The sequence below is a fragment of the Squalius cephalus genome (genome assembly GCF_949319135.1).
Source record: "Squalius cephalus genome assembly, chromosome: 22".
Lineage (NCBI taxonomy): Eukaryota > Metazoa > Chordata > Actinopteri > Cypriniformes > Leuciscidae > Squalius > Squalius cephalus.
Genome location: NC_137143.1, coordinates 20,935,068 through 20,958,665, shown reverse-complemented (window position 1 = coordinate 20,958,665; position 23,598 = coordinate 20,935,068). Strand labels below are relative to the sequence as shown.

General features: G+C 36.8%; 1 protein-coding gene across 8 annotated transcripts in view; it reads left to right on the top strand.

Annotated features, from left to right (window-relative positions):
• Nucleotides 1-23,598, top strand: part of atp2b4 (ATPase plasma membrane Ca2+ transporting 4) — a 146,673-nt gene that overhangs the window by 85,669 nt on the left and 37,406 nt on the right. For 5 of the 8 annotated variants that reach the window (XM_079857101.1, XM_079857100.1, XM_079857102.1 and 2 more), the window contains 9 exons: nucleotides 8,804-9,001; nucleotides 12,253-12,510; nucleotides 13,001-13,126; nucleotides 14,136-14,255; nucleotides 16,122-16,157; nucleotides 19,615-19,794; nucleotides 20,675-20,889; nucleotides 21,071-21,313; nucleotides 22,274-22,518. In XM_079857101.1, coding sequence (XP_079713227.1) covers nucleotides 8,804-9,001; nucleotides 12,253-12,510; nucleotides 13,001-13,126; nucleotides 14,136-14,255; nucleotides 16,122-16,157; nucleotides 19,615-19,794; nucleotides 20,675-20,889; nucleotides 21,071-21,313; nucleotides 22,274-22,518 — 1,621 coding nt within the window. The remainder of the gene's footprint in view (nucleotides 1-8,803; nucleotides 9,002-12,252; nucleotides 12,511-13,000; nucleotides 13,127-14,135; nucleotides 14,256-16,121; nucleotides 16,158-19,614; nucleotides 19,795-20,674; nucleotides 20,890-21,070; nucleotides 21,314-22,273; nucleotides 22,519-23,598) is intronic. The other 3 variants (XM_079857105.1, XM_079857104.1, XM_079857106.1) reach the window with 1 other exon arrangement.

The window sequence follows — 23,598 nt, the reverse complement described above, 5'->3', positions numbered from 1 at the left end:
AGGCAAGTTGAGCGCCCCTACATACCCTACACATCATAAAGAGCTGATGAACTCTTAATGAACACTTAACACTTAAATGAACACTTAACACTAATTAGATGGAAATAAGCAGATTTGAAAATGGTCTTTCCTTGCTATATTTGTGTACTTAAACTACATGGGACCAAGGTCAACAGTCCCAGTAGTAATGTTAGAATGTTAGCCTTTAGGTAGGCCAAACAAAACGCTTTGAAGATAAGCATATGATATAATATCACGTAGCTTGAAAATGTTGTGAAAATTATATGCTGTTTTATGTAGTAGAAATTATCTATTCAAATAAGCTTCTATAGTCATCCTTGGGGTCATACGATCAACTTAAAAAAGCTATGAACTAGATGGTGTTATTGCTTCGTAATGTCATGTGGGAAAGCATTGCATAGTTTGAATAACAAATTGATGTACAAATTTAAGCAGTTCAATGGCAAGATAAATTGAGAATTGAGTCTCACGGTGCAGCAGCAAATAGATTTAGCAGGGAAAAGAGGGTAAAACATTAAAATGGTGCAATCAAGCTATAAATGTTTTACCTTTATCAAATGATAAGTAGGCAATTATAACACAAGCACACATCATGTTTTAATTTAAAATACACCAATTGTGATTTGTACTTTTAATTAATTAGATTTTCAAGATGATTTTAGGTGAAAAAAGCCCATTCCCTGTGGAGCAGCGGAGAGATGAGCTGACAACCATTAAATCTGAAATTATTTACCTGTCCAGTGCTGTTGCATTTTAGCAGATGAATACGCTGTCATGTTGTTCCAAATTTCAGACTTTCTTCCTTCAGTTCACCACAAAAGATGTGAGGCAGCATGTTTATGTAGGTCCAAATAGTTGGACTATAGAAGAGGCACCGAAATGTAAATTCTGTGCTGAAACCGAAAATTCAGGATGCATTTGGCCGAAACCGAAAATGCATAATATAAATTAAAATAATCAGTAAATCAAACTTATTTAATAATCAACACTTAATTATTTAAAACTGAATTGTAAAAAAGATTTAAGTTGCATATAAGGCAGTTTTTATATTTATTATATTTATCTAACACAGGTTACATTAAATAGCCTGAGAAAGGATTTTCTTCAGGTTTTTTCATGTCAGATTTTCTGAAAGAATAATGGCCATGTTGTTCAGAGAGAAAGAGAGTTTGTTTATCTGTAGGGGTTGTGACTTATGCTCTCCATATGTTCAGGATCTCTCTTATTCTGGCCATTAGAGCAAAAACTATGAATTCCACCTTAAATATCCTGCATTTTGTGTAGGTTTGTTTGCATTAAATGAGCCTGGTTGCTAAAATCCAAAACAAATTTAGAAAATAAATAAATAATAGTAGTTAATAATTGATTACCGTATTTTCCGGACTATAAGTCGCACTTTTTTTCATAGTTTGGCTGGTCCTGCGACTTATATTCAGGTGCGACTTATATATCAAAATTAATTCAGACTGAGATGAACCAAGAGAAAACATTACCGTCTACAGCCGTGAGAGGGAGCGCTCTAGTTGGCGGAGTTGTTCAAAAGCGACACCAAGGATTTGGACTGCACGATATTGGAAAAAAAATTACATTGCGATTATTTTTTCCCCAACGATATATATTGCGATATTGCGAGCCATCAATCCAGGCTAAAGTCAATAATTACCATTCCATGTTATTAATAATTTCACTAATAAGCAAGCTTCATTACAAGTAACAAAAAGGCCACTTAATATTTTATTCCAGAAACATATTTCTCGCAGAATTCGGTGAACGTTCTACGCAGGACCTAACGTTCTTCGGGTTCTAGGACCTGAAAAATTATGTTTTCTGTGCTGATTCAGTGACGTGTTCATGTAAACGGCACCTAGACCCAGCAAAAGTAATGATTAATAATATGTAAAATATTACAATGAGACATTTTAATTGTTTATTAATAAACAAGTGTTTTCTGTAAAGATGAAGTTGACAATATACTGACTCGCGATCTTCGCAGCAGTGATCGGGAGAAATGCACTTTTCATACAGATTAAATATAGCTATATTTTTTTTAATGGTTCTGTTTAAAAGTAGAGATTTCTGTAGATAATAGATATATTTCTTTCTTTCTTTTTTTTTGTTTTTTTTTTTTTTAGGTGTGTGAGGCGAGTAGGCTACCTTTTACGCTGAGTTTCGGTACATGGATCATAGCTTAATCTCGGGTTCAGGCGCTGGCTGCTATATTTAATTATTATTAATCATTATTAAATCCAGGAAATTGGATAATGAAATACTGATTAAAATTAAGATACAATTAATACAAAACGAAATTCGTTTTAAAGAAAGGCTTTGTGCTTTCTGTTTGAGGTCTCTGTGAAAGTTTTAAAGCAGTCTTTTAGTGTCGCTTTCATAACAGTCGCGTCCGTAATATCACGTAACATTGTTTTTTCCTCATAAATGCGAACACGAAAAATAAACGAATGTTTAAAAAAGACAACCATCCACAACTTTATAACACTCCAGCAAAGTAGCCTACCTCTTTTTGGTCAACATCCTCCTTTTTGTAGACGAAATAGGCTAGTCCCAAATAGCTGATTTTGACTTTTTTTTGCGGCGGATCCTCGTCGTCGCGCATTTTTGAATGTTGGCTGTGAGCGCGGTGAGCTGCGGCACAGCGAACCAATCACTGTGCAGGCACGCAGAACGCGTATGTCACCCCAGCAAAAAGCCATACAACAAACTCGTGTTTACTGTGTGCTACCGTTCTCTTATGGGTACTACTAACGTTACCCTTCACATCGCATGTTCCGGCGATGTGACTATCGCTCATTCGCACATTGCGATGTCGATGTTAAAACAGAATATCGTTCAGCCCTACCAAGGATGAAGAAAATGATGTGGAATGAGATCGCGGGAGCTTGGTGAACTTGTTTATTGGTAACTTGCTTGTTGGGCTCGCTGGCTTATGTTAATTTAGCCTATTCAGCCTCCCAGGTATATGTTCTTAATGTTATCGTGTAGCTGAATAACTGTTAATGTGTTGCATTAACATACCGGACACCTAACATTATTCAGCCTGTTGTTCTGTGTAGTTGAATAACTTGCCTTTCCAGATTAAATGTCTGTTCTTGGTCTTGGATTTTGTGAAATAAATTTCTAAATAAATGCGACTTATAGTCCAGTGCGACTTATATATGTTTTTTTCCTCTTCATGACGCATTTTTTGACTGATGCGACTTATACTCCGGAGCGACTTATAGTCCGGAAAATACGGTAAACAGACATCAACTAGCATTCAAAAGTTTTAATGTTTAAAAAAAGATTACCAGCCTTCACCAAGGCTGCATTTATTTGATAAGAGAAACAATAAAACAGTAGTATTGTGAAATATTATTATAATTTAAAATAATTTTTCTATTTGAAAAGATTTTTAAAAGTAATTTTATTCTGGCATAGCTGCGTTTTCAACAGACATTACTCCAGTCTTCAGCAGGGCCTTAATTTTATTTTGGAAAATGGGGTGAATCCCCACTTAGGTGAGTTGGAGTTTTTTTTTGTAAGTTACAATCAACTTGCCTACATCCTAAATGTTTGCTCAAACTATGTATTTGTGTTTTTGAATGGTGTATTTATTTATTTATTTTTCTCAATAGCTTACTCAGTTCACTGGCTGTTTGTAAATTCAATTCAAAATTTGAAAACAATCTTCTTTATGCTAAGTAAAATAAGAACAAATTACAAGCAGGAGCACAAATAGAATAGAATAAAGATACAAAATGTTAAGGTAGGTCTGGACAATAATTCAAAATCAATATATATTGCAATATAACTTTTTTCAATAACGGTGATTTCTGATATTTCAATAAACATTACAGCATTTGTCACTGGCTACATTTGCATGCAACCAAATAACCCATTAGTAATCGGATTGATGGCTCAATTGAACTGAAAAGCCTCAGATTTCACAGATTATAAAATCAAATCAATCATTTTAAAACTTTCTCCAAGACGCAATTTCACAAACCGCGTGAGTGTTCAGCGGTGCTGCGTCTTCTCTCTCTCTCTGTCTCTCAAAATGGGTTGGACAAGGCAAGTGTCGAAACTACACTCTCGCGTTTAGGAGTCGGGACGTGACGGAATTGGGTCAGCATTGCATCGTAACTAAAGTTGATCATTTTCACTTCTTTTAACTCTTATCAGTTTAAACATTCAAGCTGAGAGAGTTTATGGCTTCGGGAGGGGCGGATGTGCGCGTGTCATTCAAAACACAAGACAAAATTAGAGCGTTCTTATGTTGGTCATACTTCCAAAAAGTGGAATCTGTGATTCCGAATGACAGTGTCCACACCGGCGCAGTGACTGACAGCCACACATTCTTCTCAAAACATTGGATTCATCCGCGCTGTGCCGTGCCGAGGCACAACCCACGTAAAGTTAATAACTCCCCAAATAACTGCAATTGCAGATTTCGAACAGAGATGGCGACAAAGAGGAAAAACTACGGACTGCAGCTTTAAGAATAAATACCAATATAATAATAAGAAAATAATAATACTATTTTTATTTTACAGAAAACATTTTACGAAAAACTGCAGGGTTACCTGTTAACATGCAGACCGACTGACTATAAGAAAGGTCATTAGAAAGATTTAAGTATTTATTATAAAATATTATATTATAATAATACAATTATGTGACCAATTTCTTGGAGGTATGCAAAATCAAAAACTGACTCCATGTCTTTAATATGAAATATGAGCCTCTTATGCATCTACTGTGGGGGAAAGAAAAAACCTCCTGTACACGTCTGTACACTGGAGAAAAGCATATGGAGGATTATTATATTTATTTCTCTACATTTCTTTAGAGAAAAGTATTATCTTTTCTATTTTTTATTACCCAAAATAGAATGGATTGAGCATTACTGAGCCCTAAACACATGTCTGTTTCATTCATACTGGAAGCTGGAGGGCACCCTCGCGCAGAAATTCCACATATGCCTCACTGAAGTAATGTAACTGATGACGTCACAGGAAATCCCTAATGTTGACAAAGGAATCAAGCTATTGTAGCTGAATAAAAAGATGATAAAAAGAAACGACTGATTAATCAAGAAGACAAACTCACAACTGCCGCAATATATGGTGTATTTGAGTTCTTTCAAACACTCGACTGAAGTTATGAAGAGAGTAAGTAAAAAAAAAAGTATTAAATGTTGTCTTATGTTGGACAACAGGCTTATTAGCACTTTGCATTACAAGTTTGGGATGACGCATGTTACTTTTTTAAATGCATGTTATAAGCGCCTCCAACTCGCAGTGCTGTCAGAGATGGAGCAGCATTAACTACTAAAGTCAGAGCCACTCTTCACAAACACGCTGTGTATATATTTATTTAATAAAAAAAAATCACAGCTTTTGCAATTTCATAATCGCACTAAGCCAAATCGCAATTTCGGTTTATTTTCAATTAATCGTGCAGACCTACATTGGATAGTCTTCACTGTAAATTAAAAACAGATTAACCCAACAAAAGTTATTCAGATTTTTACCTTTGTCTTTTGTTGTTTAATTAACAATAAAATCACAGACAGCATCAGAAATATTTGGCTGAAGTCTGCCTGTCTGTGTGAATGAGTGCCACAGTTTTGTCTGCTGTTTGCTATACTGAAGCTTGCGTGACTCTTGTGGTGATTTCAGTGCCTGTCGTCTCACTATATGAGGACGTGAACATGTTAACTTCATATATCATCATACCATCTCAGGTCTTCATGACAAGATAATAGTTTGATTTAGCTTGAAATAATTATGACAAATATGTTACTACTGCATTGGTAATCACTGGGTACAATCTGTACATCTAAAAATAGAAGGATTGAATCCCATAATACAGACTGGACCAGTACTTAAAATGGTTTGTGATGTTCCTGCCCTTCCTTTGCCTTTCCCCCCTCTTTTTCTGTGTTTGACGCATCACCATGTTGACGTTTGTGAAGATGTCTCGTGACTGCAAATATTTGCTGATGACACATTGACTCAAACCTCTCTTTTCCCCTAATTTATCATCTCCATTACTGTCACATTTATTGTATTCATATTAAAATGCCATATAGTACAAATCAAGGTGGGTAGTATAGTTTTATGAAACAGATGAAAGTCTTTCCCTCGTAAAGTAATTTGTGTTCCGAGTTGGAATGCAGCTTGTTGTGCTTGGCTGTCAGCCTGGCCCCGCTGAGCTCTGCGGCCGTGTTAATGATCTCCTCCATTACCATCACAACCATCTCCCTTCAGCATCCTCTTTCAAAGCCTCTGCTTCAGTTACCTTGACACCAGCCTCCCAGCAACAACCTCCCATCCATAGATTTGCCTGCAGCTGTCTTGAAGGCAGTCAGCTCTTGTTAGCCTTTAGCGTTTAAACACATGAATAATGTTTGGGTGTATGTATATGATGATTTCTTGAATGGAGACCTCCATCTGTCAGTCCTTACATAATCACGTTATTACTGTTTATTATTATTATTATTTTACTTTTTTGATTTAAAGGCATCAAGATGAACATTTTCATACTTTTTTTCCACACAGTGTTTTCTGAGGCCTGAGTGCTCCAACTTTCCATCCTTAGACTAGATCGGGACTGTTTTTTGGCTGATTTGCATGACCGACTGCTCTCTTCCAAATTGAAACAATTCTGTTTGACAGGGCCAGATGCTGTCTGTTGAAGTGAGTCAGGAGTTTTGTGGGAATACACCTGGTTTAACATCCTAATACAGCGTCTTTATGTTGACAGGGCATGAAAAACAACATCCAACCTAAATAAAGAACTCAAAATAATGTAGAGAATCCTCAAAATGATTAAATAAATGCCACGTCAACTTGATATTCCACAGAGAGGCCCAGAATGCTTTTGGCCTAATTCCCAATCCCATAAATGTCGACACATATACAAATCACTCACGGGCCGGTCTGTAGTGGACCGAGAGATAAATAGATGGGGAGAAATAAAGAGAGGGGGCAATCTTTGGACAATCATTTCTGACCTTCAGCTTGTTTAGAGTAGAGGGCAAACAGAAGGATTGCTTGATTACTAAACATGACCCCACTGATAGAGAAATATTTGGTCTCAATGATTCTTATGAGTAATCCCCGGTGCAATCTACAGGAGGTTTTTACATTTTCTTGGCTGATTTTGAATAAGAATTGTAATAAACATGGTAAAATGTGCTTAACTGAGCTGAGACTGCTATACTTTTACTGGTACCTGAAGGCATAATCAAATTATAATGTCAAAATATTTAAGAAAAGAATATGTAAGAAACAAGCGACAATCTGTAAAGTGAAAATTAAAAAGGAAAATCATCATTTAACGTCATTACAAACTTGTAGGACCTTCTTTCTGTGGAGTAGGCTACAAGAGAAGATATTTTGAAAAATGGTCAATGGGGTCCAAAACAACAGATGGCTTTTCATTGTATGGACCAAAAAAAAAAGACAAGGCAATTTTATTTTATGGTGAACTAGCCTATCTCTTTAATGAATTAGTAAATTAGGATTGTCCTCTACATGACTAAGATCTTGTTGTATCTACCCTCTGGTTCTTATCTAAAATCCCAGTTGCTAGATTTCTGTTTTCTATTCCCCCTGGAAGCCTTGCTACAGTGTCACTCATAAACAGGCTGGTCAGTTGACAGCTGCATGTCTGAGGAAGAATGCACACACACTGTCGTCCTCTCCAATGTTTCTCTTGTTGCATAATAATTTATTTAGAAACACTGACAAGATTCAGTGCCTTTTCAAAGTCCTGCTGCTGGCACAAAGCAGTCAATCATATCTGATCTGTCTGCAATTTGTAAATGAGGATTGATTGTGAGCGAGGGACATCTTGGCAGGGCACATTTTTAGCTAAGTATAGCAGATAAAAGGAGAACAATGACTAGCCTTGTTTCAAAATGGTTTCTGTGAGAAATCCATTTTAAAGAAATTTCTATTTTGCCTAAACCCTCCCATACACTATGCACTAGTTTCTGGTTGATTAAAGCAAAGGCTAAAACTCATTCAATATTCTGGGCTTATCGGCTACAAGCACTCCCCTCTCTCAACACTGATTAATTGTTCCGCTGCTCCTATAAACCTTGACACACACATCCATGATAATCCACCTGAAACGCGGAAATATCTGACTGATTTTATTGTGTGTGTTAGTGAGCGTGTGTTAAAATAATAACCCCATGAACGTGTGTGATGACTATTCCAACACCATTTACCACAAAGCACTGATGAAAGTTGACATGGCATGGAGAGTGTTTTAAAATTCATAGTTGCCAGCCAGGCATGCTTAATTGTTTCCATATTAAATGAATCAGGGTGTACGATTAGTTGGGCTTGCTTTCCTTGCCACTTCTGAGTTTGTTTTTAATGTTTGTTTTGAATTATGAATGCAGAAAAACAAATGACACTGGCTTCTCATCAATATATCTCATTTGTCTGCAACCACTATGGTCTAAAAAGCAAATGAACCACAAATAAGGTGGTACATTGAATGTCAAGTTGAACAGACTGTTTTAAGTGTACAATCCAATCAGTGATTAAATATATCATATCCTGTTGCCCAAGAGCTAATTTTACCATATTTTGGTGATATATGTATTGTATTTATAAATCAATGAACCATGTGTTCAGTAATAGTTAATTAGCATATATAAACCTACTGCATTCAAATGAATTCTATTAATTTGCAGTAACGGGTATCATCCAATTAGACAGAACTATGCCTTCTGTTGTAATAATAATTGTGTTTGTATGTTTTGCAGGCCTCTCTGGTAACCCTGCTGATTTGGAAAAACGGCACACATCATTCGGTAAAAACTTCATCCCCCCCAAGAAGCCCAAGACCTTTCTGCAGTTGGTATGGGAGGCGCTGCAGGATGTCACCCTCATTATTCTGGAGGTGGCAGCCATTATTTCTTTGGGCCTGTCCTTCTACCACCCACAAGGGGAAGGCAACGACAGTAAGTAGTGGCTTTAAACAGAGTTTTGAATAAGTCTGTTTAAATATTGTTTGGGTTGTTTTCCTGCACTCTGCAACTAAGATAAACAATTGATTTGAAAAAAAAAATAAAAAAATAATTTATGAAACATTAATGAAAGTAAAATTAATGTATACTTAAAATTTAACTTTTAGTATTTTATATAGAAATAAAAATATTTAAATATATTAAAATATGAATTATAGAAATACTTGTTTTTGTAGGCTTTGCACACTCATCACATCATAATGGCTGGTGGGAAAATGCAGAGCACTCTTCATGCTGTATTTAAAAGTTTGAACTCTGGATGCTAAATTGGTTCTTCATTCAGTAGCAGATGCTATTATGCTGTTTTGCAGATTAGGTACAGATGTATTTTCTTTCCATAGAGGACTTCTTTGCTTCAGAAGTGACAATGTTCTTTTTTTATTATTTATTTTTATTATTATATTATTTTTAATTATTATTCCGAATATAAGACAACCCTGATTATTAGATGACCTCCCTTTTTCAAGATGTACCTTTTGGAAAAAGGCTTTTTGATAAAGAGAATGCCTTTTTTTGAAAATGATTTTGATCCTGCATATTTGTCAAATTTACATTTTTGTATTGAAAGGATGGTAAATACTGGTAAAATGTACCAACAATCACATTTAAAAATAAACACTTTTTGGCATACCATAAAAATAACCTGTAGCCCATCTGAATTATATAACAATTAGGCCATCCATCCCATAGTGAAAACCATGTAGCCTACCAAAATTTCATTAACAGTAGAAGTGAAATCTTATTGTAGTTTTGAAATTAAAATCACATATGGGGAAAGTTTGGTCCCGTCAGCGAGGAACGCAAACATGACCGTCACACTGCACACGTCTGCGGCGCATTATGACTCCACTGGAGCTCATCATGGCCACTCTAGTCAATACAATGCTTGTGTTTATACCAGCCATGCCGTGACACATTTCAGAAGCGGCTCTCTGTACTGCTTCGCTAAAGATAGGTGCATAGTCTATTTTTGAAGCCACACAGTTCAAATACAAAATGAAATTACAAATTAACACCGTAAGCTTTTCTTTGACTCTTCGCGTTTTTAAGTCTTTTTGTGCTCGCGATCTAACATTACACTTTGACACCGTATTTCTTGGCACACTCGTTTTACACGTATTTGGCACTACCTATTGTTGTGGGTGTATTATTGACATGCAAAAGTCTAGACCTTGAATATTACAGGGTTCCTGCGGATCCTTAAAAAGTCTTAAATTAGATTTGTAAATTTTAAGGCCATAAAAAGTCTTATTTTTACTTATGAAAGGTCTTAAATTTTAGATGACACTTTGACTTAGGCGTATCTAAATGTTTTCCAAATTAGCGTACGTATTTTTTTATTATTCTATCTTTATGGATTTGCTTGTTCACGTGACAATTCGCATCATTTACGGCAGCATATTACATCTGTCTCCTGCACGCGAAAGGAGGAGAGAAGAAGAATGTTTGCAAATGTCAGTTCAATTCTAAGTTCATTCTTTGTGCTTAGGGGTGTGCGATATATGTATCATCTATGATGATATTTTAATCATTATTTTAACTATGTACGGAGCACTGTGAGCTGACATCGCATTTGTCTGTCGTGCTTTGCTTTCACTGCGTGATGTGTGCAGAAATAGGTGTGTCCCCAAATGAGTTTTTGTTTCATATTTATATCATATTATGTTATGTTAGTTAGTTAGCAAATGTGATATTTGTTTTATACAACAGTTAAATTAACAAGTTAGCATTGTGAGTTACTTTTTAGACACAATGTTGTCAATATTGTTTGTTTTCCCTTTATTTCGCCGATGAGAATTTCAAAATGAAACCGTAACAGAGTCTCCATGCAACAGACAGTGATGATCTTTTGACTGAAATCCGCGCTTTGAACGAATCAGTTTAATGATTCAATGACCAACTTGCTTCTTTCCTGAATGAATCAGCATAATTAAGACAGTGACTTGACCAGTGACTTTAATTAAAATGTTACAATTAGAAATCATTTCATATTTAAATACTGAATAAAAAAACAAAACCAATCTCATAGCTTTATTTATGCAATTGTAAATGGAGTGTAAATATATTAATGCCGCTTCTGTGTCACCTCTGCACTACAAAGATGGATTTTGATTTTAATGATTTAATTTGACTGGTAACAGTGGTACTGTGTTATTATTCTAATAGAATTTAATTTGAATGCTAGAATTTGACATAAAAGGTGATGCATACCTCTAAATAAGTTTAGAAAAAATGTCCGTATATAGGTGAAAATGCCCCTGGAAATCAATTTAAGGTGGCAAAATATTGCCCTTTAATAAAAATGTTAATTTCTGTCACTGCTGTGAACTGAACACTGCATAGAATATGAAAGAAATATGAATATCTTCGTGAGTCTGCTGTCAACAACAGGCCTAAACCAGCCATGATATTGTACTGATACTGTTTTTGTACTTGTACCATCTAATTATTATCAACAAAACTTTGAAAATATCGAGATATGTTTTTGTCAATATTGCTCACCCCTAATATACGGTATTAATTATAAGACAAACCTGTTTTTTCAGATGTATTTCAAAGGAAAAAAAAATAAATCATTGTCTTATATTCTGAACAATACGGTATGAAAAAATAGAACAAATACATTACCATTTAAAAGTTTGGAGTCAGTACGATTTTTTTTTTTTTTATGTTTTTGAAAGTGGAAAAGTTTTGTAGAGCCTCTGCCTTTGCTTTACTGTCCAGAAAGTAGTCTGTTTTTTGTTTTGATTCCGACTTTATTAGTGACTCAGCATTTTGGCTTATGGTTTAATAACAGCCTCATTTGGGACTTTGTTTCATAAGCACCGCTCTGAATGCCGAAGAACTTGAATTTGGCTGCGACTGCAGGCTCTTCCTATTACCCATATGGCTCAAACCACAAGGATGACCTTAGACAGTCTTCAAGATCTCTAGGAGGAAATTAGGTCAATGAAGTGTAAATCTGCGATAAAACATGTTTCTAGCAAGAGGAAACTTTCCAAAGAAGAGACTCTGATAAAACAGAATTTTGCAGCTGCTGTTGTAATTGCTTGGACCCTTAATGGTCTCTAAAGGTTGTATGAACCTATTTAAAGGTTATGTATAGTTTAGATTTGTAAGATACAGATGTTTGACAGGATGTTTTAAGGGATTGATTTTCTCTAATTGTTTTTCTCTTATTCCAGGCTGTGGCCAAGCAGCTGGTGGTGTTGAAGATGAGGGCGAGGCCCAGGCAGGATGGATTGAAGGTGCTGCCATCTTGTTTTCAGTTATAATCGTGGTGCTGGTGACGGCCTTCAATGACTGGAGCAAAGAGAAACAGTTCCGTGGGCTGCAGAGCCGCATAGAACAGGAGCAGAAGTTTACAGTCATCCGCAAGGGTCAGGTCATCCAGATCCCTGTTGCTGAGATCGTCGTGGGAGATATCGCACAAATCAAATATGGTGAGGGTTCCATCTGAGAGTTGAGAAAATATGGTATAAACATGTTTGTTTATTTCCACAATATGACGGATTTAGATGTGACACGTCACTGGATTCAGTGATCTCTGTCATATTTGGGTTTTATGAATGCTGTGGCATTTATAAAGTATAGTTTTCCCTTCAGAACCCTTTGGCTTTTTTATTAAACCTCAGAAGCCAGTTCCTCATTGAATTCACCAGCGGTTGTGATAGATCATATGTGACTGCCAGTCTTCTCTGAGACACAAAGCATGGCTCATGACTCATGCTTACCGGCTTGCATGAGTCACTGTGCTGCTGCTTGTGGTGCCTGCTATGTGGGCGACGCGTGGGGTATCCAAGAGCCACAGGAGAGATCTGTCATCATGGTCGCCAAATCAGCCTCTGTGTCTGATTTGGAAATTGAAATGTCTTTTTCTGTATTTTTCTGTCATCCCACTGTCATTCACCACCCCATGTTCTCTTCCTTCAGGTGACCTTCTCCCAGCTGATGGTATCTTGATCCAGGGTAATGACCTGAAGATTGATGAAAGCTCTCTGACTGGGGAGGCCGATCATGTCCGCAAATCTCTGGAGAAGGACCCCATGCTCCTTTCCGGTGAGATTGAGTTTCCACATCCTCTTTAAAATGTTAGCTTCTGTTGTAGGGTGCAAAAGAGACCACAACCTTGGTTTAAACGTGGAAATATACAAAGTATTAGGATTTTAGAAAAGATTTAGAAAAAAAATAAATAATTTGTTTCGTGCTGCTGTACATTAAATGTATTTAAATGTAATATTAATATTTTTTTCATCTGTCAGATTGTAATTCTGATAGTGTAATTTTTAAATTGTTAATTTTAGACCCCACATTAATGGGCTAGGCATGTATGCTCTACTATTTCTAGAAACCACTTAGCAGCTTTGCTCTCATTTGAAGTATTGTAATTTAGAAGGTAAGCAGTCATTTAGCATATGCTTTTATCCAAAGCAACGTACAGTACACTAAACTACAGAAAAAATCCTCCTGAAGCAGCCTTGGTGTTAAGTGCTTTGCTCAAGCACACAGTCTGCTTATGAAGTTATGACACATCGGCCCTCAGATAATACTGTTTCCGGGTGCAAGCCTTTACTCTGTTTTAAGTGAGAATACAATCTCAATTAAACTCAGTTGTTTATGAGCATTATTGATTTATAGCACACCTTTAAGCTAAGCTTTTAAAAATTGATGGTGTACACCACAGTCTCCGGCTCACAGTGTCTTGGACAACAATATTTTAATGAAAAAAATAATAAAAACTGTCTGGCCAACCAAGATTTTGGTATGGAGATAAAGGTTAGGATCATGATCAACACTACAGCACACCATGAGTGTATATTAGCACCGTTTGTTGTTTGCTTTTGAAATCTAAAGGAGCGTTTGGACCCGGATGCAACTGGGTGGAAATAGCTCATGTCTCTTGAACCAAGTTACCTAGCTTGAGCTTTAGCCACTAGGCTATACCATGCTACTGTCAAAGTTTTTATTTTATTTATTTATTTATTAAAATGTAACTTTAAATAAAGGAAAGGACTGTTGACTGGTATTGACTGGTGTTGTGACGACCTTTGCTTCTGATTTCATTCAGGAACTCATGTGATGGAGGGATCTGGCCGAATGGTGGTCACTGCTGTGGGCCTGAATTCTCAAACTGGAATCATTTTCACCCTCTTGGGCAGTGAGGATGAGGAGAAGAAGGTGAAGAAAGGTGAGACTCTAACATACTTTCAGGCTCATTTGGATAACTCCCCTCTCTCTTTGAGTAAACCAGTCTACCTCTCTAGTTAGGAGGTTACCTACAATCAGCCTGCCAGAGGTAAGATCCATTTACATGATTTGCTGAATTGTCTCCCTCCCCCAAAAATGCCTGCTGGTCTGAAACCCTCTGCCATGGGTAAAATTCAACATTTATTTGGGGAATAATCACAGTATGTCGATGGAGACGTACGATATCCCTTCAGTTAATTTCCATTTTACTAACTCTTTTAAAGTTTTTCTTTACTTTTTGTTTTCTTCCTTTTTTTCTGTTAGCTCAAGCTAAATTTGAGATGGTTATTTCTAATTGGGTAAATGTATTTAAAAAAAAATTGACACAAAACACTAGGGCTGGGCGATAAAATGTTAATTATAATTATCACTATATAATTTTCCTTGATAAAACGACAGCAAGAGTTCGATGAATGTTTGATATAATGTTTATGCGCCACAAGTGCAACAAAACAGCACTACTTATTTGAACTGCGGCACACGGACCATTTATCCGCTCGGATCAAAGTTCAAACTGCAGCGCTGGCACGCTTACTAAAGCAGATGCTTTTACTAGCTGATCGGCCTAAACAGTGCTGTGAGATCCAGTGAGAACTAAACGCTTGAATTCAGCAAAGAACACAAACGTCTTGGTGATTTAAACTAGTTTAAAGCCAGATGAAACAGCGTTGACAAACAGGAGAAACACTGTGGGCAACGATACTGTCAGAAGGCTTTTCAATCTACAAATCTCCATCATTTACCATGGATTTACTGTAGTAGTAACACTAACTGCTCAGCGCTTCAGCGTGAAAAAGACGCTCAGCGCCTCGTTACGCTCATGGCGTTTTAAAAACGCGGCGCTCCCATTGAAAACAATTGAAAAAACACGCCAGCCGCGAGTAAAAACGCTTTGGTGGACACACGGCCTTAGGAGCAAAAATCTTCCTTTAAACTTAAAGGAAATAAAGATTTGACATTTATCACGATAATTAGCAATATTGACTGACATGAAAAATTGAATCGTGGTGTATTTTTTTGCCCATATCGCCCAGCCCTACATGAACTTATATATATGAGATTATCATGATAATTGAATGGTCAAAGAAACTCATTCTTGTCATGTTATTTTAGCCTCCAATTTAGCATGCAGTATGTCCCTTCTACATGCACTGACTCTCCTGGTCCTCCAGGGGATGTCAAAACCTGACAACACCTGCTGTCAGCTCTCTCACATGTTCCTAATAGTTGGGTCGCCACTTAATTCAACAGTCAGACTGGTCTAAATAGTTTACTCTTTCATTGCCTCATAAGTTAATAGAGCAGCTCTAAAACGTTTAATATTTCGATTCCTATATTTTTGTTATAATGACAGTTATATACAGTCAGATTTCTGCAGTAATTTTCCCTTTTCCCTCAGGCTCCAAGAACATCTTTCTGTCGAATTTGTTTGCCAATAACAATTGAGAGAATTGCTTTTTGGTTTCAGCCAAAGCCTGTTGGCATTGCCATAGTTTGTGAAGCAAGCGAACAAAACTAGGAAATTTATAAAACCCCTAATCGTAATGAGGTTATGTCAGTTGTGTGCCACAGTCAAAAACAATGACCGAGCCGTCAGTGTACCCTGCATAAAGACCCTCCAGTCCTTGTCTTTTTCTATAGATGAAACATCCAATCCCACATATACTCATGTAATGTAGTGTTACTTATCTAGTTTTTTTTATTCTTTTTGTTGTTGTGTTTCTTTATTTTCTTTTTCTGTCTTTGGTTTATTTACTTTGAGCCATGTTATATCAGCCCTCCGCCCTCTCTCTCTCGTTTTAAACAGGTAAAAAACAAGGACCCCCTGAAAATCGCAACAAAGGTAACCTTACCCACTCCCTCTTCCTTCTCCCCCCCCTCCCCCTCCCCATTCAGCAGCAAGTCTCGGAGTCTCGTGTCAGTCCCACTCACTCACTTGCTCACTTTCTCTCTGTCTTTCACGCTGTTGCTTACCCCTTCCTGCTGAGCCCGGGGGAGCTTCTCGCCTCGCTTTACTGTTAAAGGGTGCAACTCTCACCTGCTGGAAACGGCACTAAGCAGCCAGAAGACTTTGCAAGTTCATTGTTTGTCAGTCGATTTAAATCACGGTTATCAAAGATTAGTTTAATATTGTTTTATAGTAGTTTAACATAGTTATTTTAATTTGTAATCATTTCACAATATTACTGTTTTTACTGTATTTTTGAGCAAATCAGAAATTTCCTTGCTAATGTCACTAGCTTTAAATATGCAACTTCGCTGTGTAAAGAATGCATAAATGCGAACAAATGGATATAAACGAATGCAAATAGATGGTAACAACAGTGAAATTAAACATTTGGGTCGGACTTGCGTTTGTTACATTGTTTTAACTACTCGAGGTAGGCTACTCTAGTCAACAAATTAATTACTTTATAATGATATGAAAACACGAATGGTAGTGTGCTGTATAACATACCGTTTCATTGTCTGTTTTAAATCCGCATATGAAGTGTCCCGCTCTGTTCCCCTCCGCAGCCTCGTGTGTCAAAACAAACACTACAAGGCGTCAGTGAGTTTTTATTCAGCCTCTAGAGGCTACTCTTGTGCTGTGTAATGACATCGCAACCTTCTCAGCCGCTCCAGCATCCGTTACAACCTGGAAAAACTTGGTATGGATTTTTGCAGATAACCGAGTGTTCCAGCAATCAGTTACCGGTGTCAATTTATAGTCAAAACCAATCAATCGGTCGACCTCTAATGACGTATGTCGTTCTTGAAACGCAACTCATGTTGAGAGTCATTGCCATGACTAGACTTGAAGTCATTTCCTGGACTAAATAACCATCTTACCTATCCTTGTTATTGCCAGTGTTTTTTTGCTCAGATAATATTTTTATAAAACTTTGAGCTTTGTTAATTTCTACCGTACAATTTGTATTTGATAAAGTCAACACCTTAAAAAGCTTTGTTTATTTTAAGTATACACGTTAACATCGGCAACCCAAATATATATATGTATGTTTATTGTCTTAAAAAATATATATTATTATTATTAATTTTTTTTTTTTTTTTTTGTAGATCTAGTTTTCCACTAATGACATTTAGATGTCTCTCCTTTTCAGAAACAAACTATCACTGTGTGCTCGTCCGGGTCATCTGTGAACATTTGTACTGTGTTTCAGAGTGTGCCCACTTTGCCCTGGCTGACCCCAACAACCCCTCCGCAGCCACCCCCTGTAGCGCTTGGGGACTGAGCATCTGCTCCAGACAGAACTGCTCAGTTTGTCTGCACAGATCTCCTTCCTTTTGCCCTTGGTCTCAAGCACAAAAACACAAGCTGGTATTGGTTCAACTCCGAGTACATGTATTTAGTGTCTTCCTCGGTTTTTAAAATGATAGCCAAGAACTATTTAAGAGTATTTAATCTTGCTCCATGTTGTGATCTTGAACAAAACACCCACTCTCCACAATCTAATCAATTCCTGATAGATAAATTTAAGTTCAACCCTTGTTTTTTTATTTTATTCTCTTTATTCTTGAATATCCTGTTTCACTTGGAAATATGTTACAAGTATAGTGGGTTACGGACAGGGTCTTACATTGCCTTATAATTCATTCAAATGCAGCCAAGAGCTTTTGTAGAGATGCACATTTGTCCGTGCAAGATTTAATCCTAGCTTCATTGATGGTTTATGATGTTAATGTAATGCTTAGGGGCGTGGCTTATGTGGGAGTTGCACCCTTACAAAATGGACAGGCTGTGGATTGTTGTTTTTGTCCGTTTCTTTACTTTAGCTCTTTGTTTTTCTCACTGTTGCTTCTTTCTAGGGTGTGGCTCAGGACATCATGCTGTCTTGTACACTCTTCTCTTGGTCAAAATTTGAACTTTTCTTTCACCTTTACCCTCTTTCTCTTTACTGCACTCTCTCTTTTGGGAGCGTAAAAATAAACCAAAATCTTTCTGATCTTTTTTCGTCTTCCTCTTGATCCTTGTTTCTTGTGGTGGTTGTATCTCTGGCTGTTTGGACTGTTTTTCTGTTTAAGTTGTTTGTAAATCACTCTCCTGTTCGTCGTGCGTGCCGCTGTTCGTGTTGTCAGTCAGTCAGACAGTCAGTCCGTCCATCAATCCCTGATTCATGTGTGGTCGTTCTGGTCAGCTCTGTCAGTTCTGGTCAGTTGTTTGTTGTGACTGGTGGTCAGGTAGGCTTTTGGACTGTTTCTCAAACTCAACCTCAGAGCTCCACTATTACAGAGTTTCAGCCTGTTGCACACCATGTTTGAGATGATACATAGGCTTACGGCAAAAAGAAAATGACCTCTCTGTATCTTTTAAAAAGACTTAATGGGAATGCAGGCTGAGGGATCAATGCCTAACCATGGCAAATTGGCTGAATTTGATCTTCAACTCCATTAAGTTTCTATTTTAGTGGGTAATATAATTGGGCAATATAATATGCCATTTTATCCTTGCCAGTTGTGTAATTGAATTAAAATGATCAAAGTTACTGATGTAAAAAGAAATGTTAAAACTAGCCGCTGTTTTGCCTTGATATTGGTTTTCTGTAAATGTATTATTCCCCTTATTGAAAGGACTTTTTTTTTTTTTTTTTTACGTATTTTCCAGTTTTGTTTAGTTAATATACATTTATTTGGTATTATAATATTGCACAATTTCAGTAAGTTGCTTTAAAAGTGAATTGAACGTCATCAGATACGACTACCAGAGTAGCCATGATGGCACATTAATACAAACCATAAGAGAAATAAAAGGCTAATTTAATTTCAGCCTAATATAAACAAACCCCCAATCCAAAAAAGAGATTTTCTTTGCCAGTTTAAGATAATTTATTTAAAAAAATTTAATTATGGTTTGAACTTGAAGATTACACAAAAGTTTACACAGCTAATAACAAATGTAATGATTTTTATGTTATATTTCATAACAGTACTGAGAAGCTCATTGGCTATTGACTACGTAGGGTCCGGTATTATCAAAATGTCTTGTGTGCTGCTTGAATCCAATTTAGATTTACTGTGCACATCATAACCTGCCGGGGAATGGCTCCATGAATTTATAGTCACCAGCCTAGATTCACTCAAGCAAAGTCAACTAACAATAAATAAGTGCTTCTGATATGATTCACCTGTATAATTCTCTAGGAACCCACTGTATGACTTCTATGCCCTCTAGCTGTTACTGAATTGCCCATTCTCTCCTCCCCTCTTCCCATTTTCCCCATTCCCCACCTCTCATCTCCATCCTTTTTGGCATGTTCCTCCCTTGTTCCCATAACCACTCCTGAAATCAACCTCCACAGCTAAGACCCAGGATGGCATCGCCCTGGAGATCCAACCTCTGAAGAGTGAAGAAGGTGCAGAGTCAGAGGAGAAGGAGGAAAAGGAAGAAAAGGAGAAAAAGAAGGTCAACGTCACCAAGAAAGAAAAGTCAGTCCTTCAGGGCAAGCTGACCAGGCTAGCGGTTCAGATTGGAAAAGCAGGTTAGGAAGCCACACATAACTGAGAGTCAAGGGCGCCTGATTAACTCTTTGGTCTAGATGGTTAAATATCACTTTTTTGTGTGTAATACTGATGCACAAGTTGACAGTTTTAATGTAGGGCTGGTCAACATATTGATCAATATAAAATTAATAAAAAAATATCTCAGACACTTTTTGGGATCCTTCAAGAAAGTAAAAACAGATATTTTATCTCTAATTTAAATTTCAATAACAAAAACTGTTTTGTTGGTAAGTTTGAGTAATTTTTACATTAATTAGTTTTCTCTGAAACGCTGATTGACATTAGACATTGATTGACATTTTTAATGTACTTGGCAGTAATGGCTGTTTGGTTGAAATTGTGCTTCCTCTGAAAGAAAGAACACTTACCCTTGTTTTTTTTTTTGTTTTTTTTTTTTTCCAAACCTACATCGGCCAACCCCAATTGTGAACAAAAGTATATAAAAAAAAACAACCTGTTTTTAGTTTAAAGGTGCACTCTTGTTCTTGTTTTTTATTTTTTAACATCTTTACACAAAGAAATGAATATAACTTTCCAAAATTTTGCACAATATTTATACTAATTAGCCATGTGTTTGCTTGTGCAAAGCATACATATTTCTTCAGATGTCCTTTCAGTAAATGAGTTAATTTGCTTCCCAAGGTTTGTTTTACTGACTACTTAAAGAAACAGTGTCACCCAGTATGGAAACAGGCATGTCCCTTTGGGCTGTGTTCCACCTAATTATCCTACTTCCTACAGTTACCCAATCAAATAACATTTACATCAGACCACAGCTGTTGCCGTTATGAACAAAAGTTAGAAGGCTCTGCTTTCCCCTTAACTGTATTGGTCTTGAAACTCCCTCTCCTCCGGCAGGTCTCATCATGTCTGCAGTGACCGTCATTATCCTTATCCTGTACTTTGTAATTGATACATTTGGCGTCCAGGGTCGTGAGTGGACAGCAGAGTGTACTCCCATCTACATACAATATTTTGTGAAGTTTTTCATTATTGGTGTGACTGTGCTGGTGGTGGCCGTGCCCGAGGGGCTGCCTCTTGCTGTCACTATCTCCCTGGCTTATTCTGTCAAGGTGAGAGCCTTTGGGTTAGTTTACAAACACAAAACTGTATTTTGTTCATCTTGAGGACCTTCAGGTGGTTATAAGTTAGTAAATGTTGCATGATTCTCTACATTTTTGCTAATCTATGTTCAAGGGCTAGAACACACTCCTCTCCCCTAGTAAAACCAGATTAACTGTCTTTCCTCGACAGAAAATGATGAAAGACAACAACCTGGTGAGGCACCTGGATGCCTGTGAGACCATGGGTAATGCCACTGCCATCTGCTCTGATAAAACTGGAACGCTGACTATGAATCGCATGACGGTGGTGCAGGCTTACATAGGTGACACACATTATAAAAGCGTTCCTGAACCAGAGGCCATAAATCCACAGACTCTGGAGCTACTGGTGAACAGCATCTCCATAAACTCAGCATACACTACCAAGATCCTGGTAAGAACTAGCCTTACGTAAATGAGATAATGAATGAGTGAGATCTGTTGTTTTGTTTGTTTATTAATTATAGGGTTGTCAAATTAAAAGTCCACAGTCAGCCCCAGCCAAAACGCACTTATCGAGAGCAGACAGCACAAAATGACGAAGGAGCTATTCACACAAGGCACTTTAAAGGACAGCTAGACAGAGCACAACAGAATAAAACTTAACACAGGGGCCTTGAGATTCTTTTCGAAGCATGTTAACTTTGTAATTGTGCAAGATGCTAAAAAGATGGAGATGGAAAGAGATGGAACACAATGTCCATATAGGTACATTTTGTGTACATAGACCAACAATTAAAGCAAATATCAGATGGGATACAACACCACATCCTATCTGAACTAGGGTATCATAAACTAAAACTATTTAAAAAAAATTGTTAAATGGAATAAAGCTGAAATAAAATGATCAATATAAGATAAAAAAAAATTATGTGAAAGGGTGCCTAAAACTAAAACACGGAATTAATTAACTATAATTAAATTAAACGTAATTAGTAATATTTTAAAAAGTAAATAAATAAAAAATTAAAATGAGAAAAGCACATGACGTTACTAAATTAAGAACGAAAGTAAAATGAAAGTAAAAATATTATTAAAAAAACACTGGTCTGAATGACTGAATGAAACAGATTGACAACACAAATTGTGAAATGCATTGTGGCTAGACAGATTTATGTCTTCAACCATTTTTGTCATGTCTGTTCAATGCTAGACTTGTCTGCCACAATATATTTTAGTTATCTTTGTTTGGGGGCTTTTGTCAGCAAATACATATAAAACATGAATGATGATGAATGAATGAATGAATAATGAATGAATGAATGAACTAATTCTAATTTAATCCCTAATTCATTTATTACTATTCTTGAACCTTTCTTGCCTGCTATTCACAATGTATCTTTCTTTCCCATAGCCCCCAGAGAAGGAAGGAGGTCTGCCAAGGCACGTGGGTAATAAGACAGAGTGTTCCCTTCTTGGTCTGGTGATGAACTTGAAGAGGGACTATCAGCCTATTAGAGATGAGATTCCTGAGGAGAAGCTTTATAAGGTTTACACATTCAACTCCACCCGGAAGAGTATGAGCACCGTACTAAAGAATGCCAATGGTCCTGGCTTCCGAATGTACAGCAAGGGCGCCTCTGAGATTGTCCTGCGCAAGTATGCTAAATAAACTAATCTTTACACTCTTAAAGGGGTCATATCAAAGTTTACTTGATCTTTTGAGATAAACTCTGTCCAAAAATACCATTTATTGAAATAAAGCAGCAAAAATTACTTCTGAAGTCCTTGGGTCATAAACCCGAAACATGTAAAGCTGGGGACACACTTAATGACTAGCTGAGACATTCTATGACTAAACTCGACACAGTTAAAGACTGTTTCCATCGACTGGAGCATATTTTAGTCTTTGACAGTCAGAGAGAAGCACAAACCTAGTCAGTCCACTATACTACACAACACACTTAACGATTGATGAGTCATGATGGAACATTCTGGCGAACTCAACTGTGCGAGATCTTGTACCGAAACAAACATTGATGTCAACAGACAGCTGCCACTTCTTATCTGCAGTGCAATGTGTGCAAAAAAAATAAAATGGAAAAACCATGACACAGGTGGTTTCATTTATGAAACATTAATTAAGTGTGTGTTTCTCTTTCACGTTTTCTTTTTGCCGTTATCGCCTATTGACACATTTCATTATGCATTTCCTGATTAATTTAATTAATTAAAACATTTCTAGTGCTGTGTAAAAAAAATATATATATATTTTTATAAAGCAGTAATGTAGACTGCTATTCTCAAATCAGGCATTAAAAAAGGGTTCGTATGGGTGCTTGAAATCCTTGAAAATGCTTGAATTTTGATGTTGTGTTTTCAAGGTTTGAAAAGTGCTTACATTTTGGATAAAATGCTTGAAATTGCTAACTGTATAACTGTATTTCTTTCACAAAAAATACCTATCTGATTGAATAGTTTGTTTATTAAATGGAGAAATAAAAATGTAGCCGTAATCGTCACAGAGCGCAGCGGTAAAAGTCGATTTTTTTTTAACTTTGTTAAAAAGTTATAGTTTGTTATCGGCGTGCGCGCGAGCTCGCCAATGCTGCTCTCCGCTTTGGTCGACGCAGCAACAAAATGTCCTGAATATGCAGTGAACATAGCCAAAGTTACAGCACAGTAACTGTAATGTTAACTACCCGCAACTTAAAACCTGCAAACGTTAGCCCAGTGCAT